The following is a 10,841-nucleotide window of genomic DNA, read 5'->3' as shown; positions in this document are numbered from 1 at the left end:
TGTTGCCTGATAATGCATCTTACAGACGAGGAAAGCGTGGCATATATTGGCTGCTGGCAAAAGGGCTGGGCTGAGAGATTCAATACTGGCTGTATAACGCTAGGAGGTCTAAGAACCATCACTCCCGCTCCAAGGCCCGGGTCTCCCCTTCCTCGGAAGCCCTTCGTGCGACCCCCTTCCCCATTCGTCTCGGAGACTTGGGCTGCAGCAGCTTGCTCTTTGCTCCAGCGCTAGCCCCGGAGGTGCTGGCGTAGCGACGAACCGAAGGCGGCGGCGGGGCGGGCCGGGCCGGCCCCGACCCTGGAGTAGCTCGGCGAGCGCAGGTCTCTGGCGGGATCAGGAGCGGCTGAGCCCCGCCCCCAGCGCGGCTGCCAGCCGAGTGCGCACGCGTAGAGGGCCGCGCTCCTCAGGCGGCACCGCCCACCACCGGGGGACGTCGGCGGCGCGCGACGTAGTTCGCAGAATAAATGCGGTGGCGCCGGGCGTAGGAGCGCTTCGGCCGGGGCGCTTTTGGGCGTTCGGACGATTGGTGGCGTTGCGGCCCGCGGCTGAGCCGGCCCTGCTACTCTCTGTGCCATGGCGGACGAGGGGAAGTCCTACAACGGTCAGTGCTGGCTCTCAGGGCAGGGAGCGAGATGATCTGGGGCCCAGTGGGCGGCGCCGGCCTAGGCCGCAGCCCCGGGGCGGGAGGCCGCGAGAGGCCGGGCGTCCGCGGGGTGCGTCGGCGGCGCGGGCCGGGGGCAAGGCCCCCCGCGGGCCCGGCCGCACTCGAGGCTGGGAGCCCGACGTGTTGACGCGGGAATCCTGGCGTTGCGAGGAGCTTCGGCTCGGAGCAGGCGGCCTGGCGGTGGGGTGGCGAGATTCCTTTGAACTTTGTGGGTGGTTGATGCCTGTCAGTTCAGTTTGGCGGCCAGACTCTTCCTTTAATGTGAGTCAGTGCCCGGCTCATCGGCTACCTTGTGTCTTATTTTCCACCGCGTCCAGTCTCTTGCCCCGCCTCCCCTGCGGCCTTGGCTTTAATATTTTAAACCTCCACATCAACGCGCTGTATCCGAACACTACGCAGGGTTTTTGTCCAGAGGAGTGGTTAGGAGCACATGACAGCTGAGGTTTGAGTCCAGAGTTGTCTTCCCCAAGCTTGAGTGAATTCCACTCCCAGGCCTCATTTTTCTATTTTCCTAAGAAGGTAGTGACTGTACTTACTTCCTAAGTTTGCTCTTGTGTATGTTAAACGAGTTTATTCACATCAAGTGCCTGGAGCATAGTGCCTGGCCCTGGAGAAAGTTCTCAGTATATATTAGCTGTGCCTGCTATTCAGTTGTTTGTTTTTCCCCTATGGTCATTTCTTAAGGTTCATTGGTTGCAGAGTGCTGGCATGAGGCAGACCTTTTTGGGAGTCATAGACCTTTTTTTTAGAAGCCATTCCTACAGAGGATTCAGAGGGTTCTGTTCCTGGAGAGCAGTCAAGGAGAGTTGGCTAAGCTCCCTACTTGCCACTAGAACCTGAATCTTAGGAGTTGTCTCCTGAGTTAAAAGGCATTTCTGGGGGTGCCTGTGTGGCTCAGTTGGTTCAGTCAGCATCTGCCTTTGGCTCAGGTCATGATCCCAGAGTCCTGGGATAGAGCCCCATGTCGGGCTCTATGCTCAGTGGGGAGCCTGCTTCTCACTCTCCCTGCTGCCCCACCTACTTGTGCGCTTTCTCTCCCTCTCTAGTAAATAAATAAAATCTTTTTTTTTTTTTTTAAGGCATTTCTGGCCAAGGAAATAAAGAGCTCATTCCCAAAACTTCAGGGTGTCAGTTTGAGAACGAGAATTTTTTTTTTTTAAAGATTTCATTTATTTACTTGACAGAGAGAGACACAGCGAGAGAGGGAACACAAGCAGGGGGAGTGGGAGAGGGAGAAGCAGGCTTCCCGAGGAGCAGGGAGCCAGATGCGGGGCTCGACCCGAGGACCCCAGGATCACGACCTGAGTCGGCTCAAGTCATGGTTCCGGGGTCTTCGCATCGGGCTCCCTGCTCCGCGGAAAGCCTGCTTCTCCCTCTCCCACTTCCCCTGCTTGTGTTCCCTCTCTCGCTGTGTCTGTCTCTGTCAAATAAATAAATAAAATATTTTTTTTAAAAGAGTTTTAAAGAAGCCAAAAAAAAAAGTTTTAAAGAAGCCCTTAAATTGATGATGTTTATAACTGTATGACGTTTGCACTCTGTAGGCAAAGGAAGCGTTGTTTACTGAAAGCTGATGTGATCATTGTGATTGATTAGTTTTAGGAGATGTGAGAGAGGTCCCCATCCAGATTCTGAGAGGGGTTAAATAGATTTGGGAGGCCAAGGGCAAACAGATTTCAGGTGACTTTTCAGTTGCACACTGAGTCCATATTCTGCTCACACTTCCACATTGTACTTCTTCTCTCTGTAAGTTCCAGTTTCTGACTCGTTTTTCCAAAGCTCTATGCTGTCTTCCAATAATGTTTCCCTCATGCTGCCATGCCACAGAGAGGGTTCTCTCTCTCAACAGACAGAAGTTTGCGTGGAAGTGGGCTTCGTAGTCGGTGTGTATGTCATTCTATAGCACAGGCTGCTGGAGCTTTGATTGCCACAGCAGGGTAGCTGGACTAGCAACGTGATTTCTAATTGATGTCGTTTTTAACCCCAGAGCACGATGACCGTGTTAGTTTCCCTCAAAGAAGAAAGAAAGGCCGGGGTCCTTTCCGGTGGAAATATGGTGAGGGGAACCGTAGGTCTGGAAGAGGAGGTTCTGGCATCCGGTCTTCCCGTCTGGAGGAGGATGACAGAGATGTGGCGATGAGTGATGCCCAGGATGTTCCCCGAATACGACAGTAAGTGACTAGTTGATCTGGTTTGATTTTAGTGACCCATTTATTTATTTAGCTCTCTACTGCCCACGCCATTTCTCTTCCCACCTGTACAAGTGAGAGATGCCAGGTCCAGCTTAATGGGTGAACAGTCTTAGCTGCAATCCTGACAGCAGTGTGGGAAGCCTTTGAGAAGACTTTCCTAGTGTTTGTGGACATTTTATTCTCTGCTTCCCCACAGCAACCCCTATCCTTCCCGACCCAACCGTCGAGGTGACAGTTGGCATGATCGAGATCGCATTCATGTTACTGTGCGGAGAGACAGAACTCTTCCAGAGAGAGGAGGGGCTGGTACCAGTCAGGATGGGACCTCGAGAAACTGGTTTAAGATTACAGTGAGTGTCTGGGGCGCCTGCGGGGCTCAGTCGGTTAAGTGTCTGTCCAGCTCTTGATTTCAGCTCAGGTCATGATCTCAAGGTCATGAGATTGAGTCCTGTGTCATCTCTGTGCTGGGCATGGAGCCAGCTTGAGACTCTCTCTCTCTCTCTCTCTCTCTCTCTCTCTCTCTCTCTCTCTCTCCCCCTCCCCCCCCCTCCCTCCCTCTGCCCCTCCCCCCCTAAAAAAAAAGATTACAGTGAGTGTCTGGGGAAGTAGATGCTGCAAGGGAGAGAGGGGGCTGGGCTCAGAGTGAAGGTCTTTACTTTTCACATGACAAAATCAGTCTTCTCCGCTGTTTTCTCCACAGTCAGGTGTCCATCCTTCCTCCTAGAACATCTAAGAGCAGGTTCAGGAAAGGCGTAGAAGAAGACAAGCAGGATCGGGGCGGGGGGCCCCATCTAAAGGAAAACATGATTAACTGGTTGGGAGGTAGAGGAACTCCTCTGAATGTCTCCGTGTGGCTCAAGCCGAGTGTGGAGCTTGGGGTCTCTTAAGTCCTCGGAGGGGCGGACCATGTCTGAATCATATCTTGAAACTTTTAGAACCAAAAAATTTTATTTTCTTGAGGAATACTAAGTTAAATGGACAGGAGGATAAGGAGTCTGACTTGAATAAAAAAAACTTTTAACTGGCCCTTCCTTCAGGAAATGTGAAAGTTGGCAGAAGGTGTGAAAGGAGCGCTAGATCGGTCTGCTGGTCAGCCTTCGTTCCATATTCCGTTCTCTCTCTCTCTCTCATCTAGATTCCCTATGGCAGAAAATATGACAAGTCATGGCTCCTGAGTGTGATTCAGAGCAAGTGCAATGTCCCTTTCACCCCCATTGAGGTGAGATAAGGCCCATGTGGCTGCTGGGCACCAAGGAGGGAGAGGGGCCGGCTGGCCCAGGGGCCCTGGGCTCCAAGTCTCATGCTCTTGTTTCCTCTTTGTACAGTTTCACTATGAAAACACACGGGCTCAGTTTTTCGTTGAGGATGCCAGTACCGCTTCTGCGTTGAAGGCTGTCAACTATAAGATTTTGGATCAGGAAAACCGAAGGGTGTGTATAAAGGGCCTGGCTTGGCTGGGGGTAGGTCTTGATCGCGCGGCTTAGGCTTCCCTGGACTTCACCCTGCCCTCCATGTCTTCCCCTGTAGATATCCATCATCATCAACTCCTCTGCCCCACCCCATTCGGTACAGAACGAACTGAAGCCAGAACAAGTCGAGCAGCTAAAGGTGAGGCAGGCTCCCGTCCCGTGTTTCCACTCCAGTCCTCCCACTTCTCGCATCCACAACCCTCCACACAGCCCCAGTGAGCCCCTGACCCCCCCCACCCCTTTTCTTTCCACTGTAGCTGATCATGAGCAAACGATATGATGGCTCCCAACAAGCGCTTGACCTCAAAGGCCTCCGTTCAGACCCAGGTAGGACCAGTAGCAGTCATTCTCAGGGAGGTGGAGGCAGAGGGGGATCTGTCGGGTAGGGAAAGTTCGAGAATGGTTTGGTACGAACTCTGACCTGGGAAAGCCCTCTCAGACTTGCCTTTTCTTCCTTTCCGCTTCCTGAAGACTTGGTGGCTCAGAACATTGATGTCGTCCTGAATCGCAGGAGCTGTATGGCGGCTACCCTGCGAATCATTGAGGAGAACATCCCTGAGGTGAGGCCTTCGTCCTGTTTTGAGACGGGAGGAAGCGGGGTGTGGTAGGTAGGATGGGGTCGGGAGGTAGGTGTGTCTTTGAATCCTTTGTTGGCGATGCTTCCTCTAAACTTTTTTCTGCCCACAGCTTTTGTCCTTAAACTTGAGCAACAACAGGCTATACAGGCTGGATGACATGTCCAGCCTTGTGCAGAAAGCACCCAACCTGAAGATCCTCAATCTCTCCGGAAATGAGGTGAGCCCTGAGGGCCTGGTTGTGTTGTGGGCGGGGTGAGCAGAGGGCTCCGGCAGGAGACTCGAGGAGGGTGTTTCGGGGATGGGGATCTCGCTGGCTCTCCTTACCAGGATCTCCTGCCCGCTTTTTCTCCCCACCTCTCTGCAGTTGAAGTCTGAGAGGGAGTTGGACAAGGTAAAAGGGCTGAAGCTGGAAGAGTTGTGGCTCGACGGAAACCCGCTGTGCGACACCTTCCGAGACCAGTCCACCTACATCAGGTCAGTTGTAGCCTCTGTCTCCCCTCCTGGGGACCTTCACCCCCCGGGAGGCTGAGCTAATGCACCCTGACCAGTGCCCGTCTGCAGGAGATGTGCAGCCCTGAGCTGGAACCACCTGTCCTTTGGGAGGATCACGTGCTCCTCCCTTCGTCTGTCCGTGTGTCCCAGCTTGGCCCCGAGGTTTCCTTTCCTTTCTTCTCACCTGACTACCTATTTGCTGTTCTGTGGTCTTTCCTCTTCCCGAACACAGCCTTTTCTAGAGTCTCCCTACCCTACTGTTCCAGGAAGGGCATCTCCCGCTTTCTACCACGACCAGGGGGTGTCTTGCGTATATGTCCCATACATGGATCTGCCTTGTGCCAAGAGCCTGGTATCCCTGGGCCGAGAAAGGCCTCCCTCCCTGGGATTTCCCATTGATGGGCCTTCCCTTCTTTGTCCGGTGCTGGCCCCTCTTGCCGTTTTGCCAAGAGGGACTCTTGTCATGGTCCACGTGCCCAAGGCCGTTGCCTGGGCTTTCCCCCTCGCGCTGAGGTTGAGGCCTCCTCGGAGCTGGTGCCACGCACTCTGTCTCTCTTGCCCGGAGCTGTGAGCTGGGCCCTCCCTGGAGAAGAAACCTGGGTTCCCCAAGCCATGTGACCAGAGCCGGGGCCCCTCGCCCAGCAGGCGAGGGAAGCCCAAGGCAGGCGCTGGGCGTGGAGGCCACGGGGGCATAGGCTACCGAGGAGACACAGAACTGACCCTCTCGGGGGGCGCTGCCCCGCCCTCACTCGCACACCTCACATCACCCTGCTTGGCCCCGGAGGATGGCTGGTTAGCCAGAGACGGGTAAGATTCCTCAGGGAAGGAACAACCTAAGACAGGCACAGTCGCAGAGGGGCCATCAGGAGAGAACTTGGGGGCCAACAGAGGTGGGGCACAGACCCTCACCCCCCCAACTTTGCAGGGGCCTGAACCCTCACCTCTTCTGAGGGAGGTCTCCTGCCCCCATGGCTGCTTCGCTTCCCACGCCCAGCTCAGATCGGGACCCAGGTAGCGGACAGAGACCTGGCCAACAGCAACTGCCCTCCGGCTGCAGCAAGAATTTGTTTTCCGTTTGTACCTTGGACCACGGGGAAAGGGGCAGCCAAAGGAAAAGGCTGTGTTGGGTGTCTTCTTCCCTTTTTTCTTCCTTGTTTTCCTGAATGCCTCCTCGCCTTATAGTTCTTTCGCTTTTTCTTTGCTTTCTCTTTCTTTTTACTCTCTACTTCCCTCTGTCTCCCCATCTCTCCCTTGCCCCAGCCCCATCCTGCCTTCTCTCTCTTTCTCTTCTTTTCCTTCCTTGTCTTCTTCCTTCACCTCCCCTCTTCCTGAACCCCCCCACTCCGCCTTGCTCATCTCCCTGCCCCAACATCCTGTGCCATCCCTGTGGTGTGTTCTGGTCTTGGCCACGGCCAGACCAGGCAGAACTGATGGATACCTGTTGAGGCAGCGGAGCCCTTGGGCTCCCACCCCATTCCCTCCTCCCGGGGCTGCACAGGTGAGTAGGTGGAAGGTAAGGGGGGCAGGGAGGGGAAGGAGGTCCTGGCTTAAAGCCTGGGCTGGGAGTGCTGCTCTGTGGCGCTCGGGTCAGGCAGCAAGAAGAGAGTCAGCCTTCAAGGCAGTCATTTCTGGGTGCCCCGGGTGAGGTGGGGAGTGGGGCCTCTTTCCCCAGAGCTCCGAGGCTGGGGAGGAGTGAGAGGGCAAGCGGATGGGGTGGGCGGTCCCTTGGGCATTGGAGTGTTTGCTCCTAGAGCAGCTCAGGAGGCACGGTGGCTCTGAAGCATCACTCACTTCTGTCCCGTTTTTGACAGCGCCATTCGAGAACGATTTCCCAAATTACTACGCCTGGTAAGTCCGTAGCTCTTTAAATTCTTTTCTAACGATCATAGGCTCTCCCACCCAAAAGCTCTTGCCTCATGTATGTTCGTATGACCCTTAATTTGGAGACAACGAAGACCTTTGAGAATCTGGCAAAGGCTATAATCCTTCTCAGAAAAAGGCCCGTAGACAGAAGTTGCCTCTGTCGGGACTCCTGGACCTTTTCTGTGTGTCCTTGACCCTTGATCTCTGACCCCTCATTCCTAGTTTGCCCATGTCATTACTCATCCAGCCTTTTCTCTCTGGTTACACTGTCGACTTCCCACAGGATGGCCATGAGTTACCCCCGCCAATTGCATTTGATGTTGAAGCCCCCACAATGTTACCTCCCTGCAAGGTAAGAAGGGGGCAGCGCTAGAACTCATGTTGGGAGGAGAGGATTGGTTACATGGTCTTGATACCTATGTGTGATTCCAGGGAAGCTACTTTGGAACAGAGACCCTGAAGAATCTGGTCCTGCACTTCCTGCAGCAGTGAGTATGCAGCTCCCCCCCCCCCCCCCCCGCCCCGGCTGGGGAGCGGTGGGCAAGTCCTGGCACAGCTCCCTCTGGGGAGCCAGACCCGGGAGCTCAGACTGTCCCTTTTGTGTTCTCCGCAGGTACTATGCGGTGTACGACTCTGGAGACCGGCAGCGGCTCCTGGACGCCTACCACGACGGGGCCTGCTGCTCCCTCAGCATTCCCTTCACGCCCCAGAACCCTGCCCGGTGAGTGTCCCCGCCCACAGCCTGCCCAGGACCCTGCAGGCGAGCACCTGCTAGCGCGCACACGGCTCTGATCCCTGCCTCCTTGTCCGCCTCTTCCTCTAGAAGCAACCTGGCCGAGTACTTCAAGGATAGCAGGAATGTGAAGAAGCTCAAAGACCCGAGTAAGTGTGCGACGTGAGCAGAACAGGGTGGGAAAGGGGGGGCGGGCGGGACTCGGGCGCGGGGCTTGGGAGCGTGCAGCAGCCCCTGACCTTGGGTCCTCCTCTCCCACAGCCCTGCGGTTCCGGCTGCTGAAGCACACACGTCTCAATGTTGTCGCCTTCCTCAATGAGCTGCCCAAGACTCAGCACGACATCAACTCTTTTGTGGTAGACATAAGTGCGCAGACAGTAAGCACCTGTTTCTTGCCCACAAAAGCCGGAACTGAGGAAGGGCAGTTACGAGGCCTGGGGGCCTCCGGCTCTGGCCGGGAGCCTGCATGGTGACAGGCGCCTCTTCTCTTTCAGAGTACGTTGCTGTGTTTTTCTGTCAACGGGGTCTTCAAAGAAGGTAAGAAGCTTTGGAGTCCTGAGTCCTGAGTCTGCAGAGTGGGCGCTCCCTCAGCACTCTCCGCTCCCTTCCTTCTCCGTCCCTGACCTCCTCCTCGTCTGCCCCCAAGCCACCTTCATGAGGCCTCCCCTCCCCACCTGTCTTTCCTGTCTGGGAAACGGGACAAGCCTGGGGATTGGGAGGACACAGACTCTGGGGGCAGGCAGATCTGGGCTTCCATTCCAGCCTCGGGCCCATGGGTCTGTGGGCAACTTACATCATCTCTGGGCTTCGAATTCTTTATTTGTCAAAGGGGGTTGGTAAGAGCCATCTCACAGCCGTGCCGTGGGGAGCCAGCGGAGCGCCTGACACAGGAGCTGGCGCATGGGTCCTCTGGGTGGGCTAACGCTGGTGGTGGTTCGCCCTGGCCTCCGACATTCCTCTTCCTCTGCTCCCCTCTACACACACATAATCGTCTGTCTGGTCTGCTTCAGTTTAGTTGTATCCAGTAAGACCAGGATTGGAGAAGCTTTTAGTAAACCTGAGGTGTAGCTGATTCTAAGGGGTCGTTGCTGTTGTTAACATTACAGTGGATGGAAAGTCTCGGGATTCTTTGCGAGCCTTCACCCGGACATTTGTCGCTGTTCCTGCGAGCAACTCAGGGTGAGTGAGTGGCTTACCAATTGGGGTCCCAGTCCCCATCTGTGGCCAGCATGTGGGAATTGGTGGGGGGATGTGAAGGGGGAGCGAGTCCTCAGGAAATGTTCAGAATTTCAGGAGGAGGCTCTCAAAGTGGTGGTGAGCTCGGCTCTGGAGCCAGACTGTTTGGGTTTTTCATCTGGCTGCACCACTTCTAGCTAAGAGCAAGTTTCCTCATTGGGAAACTAACATAAGCTACTTACTTCTTTGGTCTATTGTGAAGATCAGTGGGAATAAGAACTTCCCTGAGTTGGGGGAGAATGTGTAATTCTAATGTTGTTTGGCATCTGCCCCCATATATGGCTTCTTAGGGGCGTAAGGGGCGTAAATGATAAAAAGTAATGACCAAGAGTGGGGAGGGGGACTTGGTGGGTATTGAAAGAATCTGTCAAGTGTAAAAGTGTCAAGTGTGAGAACAGGAATAATGGGAAGTTGAGGTTGGCTGTTTGTCCAGCTGTCTAAAGTGCTTTTTGTCCCGAAGGCTGTGCATCGTGAACGACGAGCTGTTTGTGCGGAATGCCAGCCCTGATGAGATCCAGAGAGCCTTTGCCATGCCTGCACCCACCCCTTCCTCCAGTCCAGTGCCCACCCTGTCCCCAGAGCAGCAGGAAATGCTGCAGGCGTTCTCTACCCAGTCTGGCATGAACCTTGAGTGGTCCCAGAAGTGAGTACTGGGCATGTGTAGGAATAGGGGTAAACGGAGGTAGGGGTGGAAGTGAATAATGAGTGCTCCTGACATTTTGAAAGCCAAAATTTATAAATCTGGCCCATAAAAAAATTTGGCCTATGCCTAAATCAGCATAGCAAAAATTTTATATACTATTCTGCAAGTTACTTTTTTTGCTTATCCATGAATGTCTTTCCCTATCATTATAAAAATTACCTTAGTCTTCTTGATAGCTACTTAATACTCCTTTGTATCCAGTAGACCAGTGATAGGCATTTGGATTTTTACTGATTTTCCATTTGTAATACATGGTGCAAGAATGTATGTAATTGTTGGCACGCATGGGTGAGTGTTTCTCTAGGAAGGATTTTGAAGTGGCCTTTAGTGAGCAGGGCGCCCTTCTCCCACTCCAGGTGCCTTCAGGACAACAACTGGGACTACACCAGATCTGCCCAGGCCTTTACTCATCTCAAGGTAAGGTTTGGAAATTCGGTAGCAAGAAGACTAGGGATCTCTGGGCCTTGAGAGGGTCAAGCCAGCTGGGGGGAGGGGGGAAAGGGACTGGCTCTAACTGACCTTTTCTTTTTTTTCTAAGGCTAAGGGCGAGATCCCAGAAGTGGCGTTTATGAAGTGATCTGTAGCCCTGCCCCAGAAGCAACCCCCTGTAAAATAGCCCTTGGATATTGACGTCTCCTTGTCCTGGCTGTCGGCTGTTGTCTCCTCCTCTCTGGCCCCTAGGCCACCCCGTGACTGTGACCGAAGAGGAAGGGCTGCTGGATCCCTCTCCTCACCTGCCTTCTGGAAGACTTTTGGGAGACTTCCGGAAGATTGAGCCTCGCTGGTGCCAGGAAGCCAAAGCTTACTTTGTAGAACTGACACTAAACTCCCCCGAAGGATTTAGGTGCTTTGTGTACTTAACCCCAGAATCTGCCGTACTTTTTAAGATAAAGAGTGATATTGTATTTTGT

At 54.2% G+C, this 10,841-nt stretch overlaps 1 protein-coding gene across 4 annotated transcripts; it reads left to right on the top strand.

The window, feature by feature from the left end:
- Positions 1-429: 429 nt before the first annotated feature.
- Positions 430-10,835, top strand: NXF1 (nuclear RNA export factor 1). Of its 4 annotated transcripts, XM_027578478.1 has the most exons (21): positions 430-604; positions 2,652-2,835; positions 3,053-3,206; positions 3,992-4,075; positions 4,182-4,286; positions 4,384-4,464; positions 4,583-4,652; positions 4,797-4,885; positions 5,013-5,120; positions 5,268-5,377; positions 7,207-7,243; positions 7,542-7,610; positions 7,691-7,746; positions 7,872-7,979; positions 8,082-8,140; positions 8,253-8,368; positions 8,486-8,528; positions 9,098-9,170; positions 9,688-9,870; positions 10,287-10,347; positions 10,469-10,835. In XM_027578478.1, exons 1-21 carry the CDS (start codon positions 577-579, stop codon positions 10,505-10,507), a joined length of 1,857 nt encoding a protein of 618 aa, XP_027434279.1. In that variant the 5' UTR covers positions 430-576; the 3' UTR covers positions 10,508-10,835. The 4 variants fall into 4 exon arrangements, 2 of the variants coding, with proteins under 2 accessions (XP_027434279.1, XP_027434280.1); XR_003517318.1 differs by lacking the exons at positions 10,287-10,347; positions 10,469-10,835 and having other exon boundaries at positions 9,002-9,170; positions 9,688-9,763; XR_003517317.1 differs by lacking the exons at positions 7,542-7,610; positions 7,691-7,746; positions 7,872-7,979; ... (5 more) ...; positions 10,287-10,347; positions 10,469-10,835 and adding an exon at positions 5,465-6,893 and having other exon boundaries at positions 7,207-7,236.
- The last annotated feature ends 6 nt before the right edge of the window (positions 10,836-10,841 follow it).

The sequence above is a fragment of the Zalophus californianus genome, chromosome 11 (genome assembly GCF_009762305.2).
Source record: "Zalophus californianus isolate mZalCal1 chromosome 11, mZalCal1.pri.v2, whole genome shotgun sequence".
NCBI classification, from domain to species: Eukaryota; Metazoa; Chordata; class Mammalia; order Carnivora; family Otariidae; genus Zalophus; species Zalophus californianus.
The sequence above is the reverse complement of the archived record's forward strand: the minus strand, read 5'-3'. Positions and strand labels throughout refer to the sequence as shown.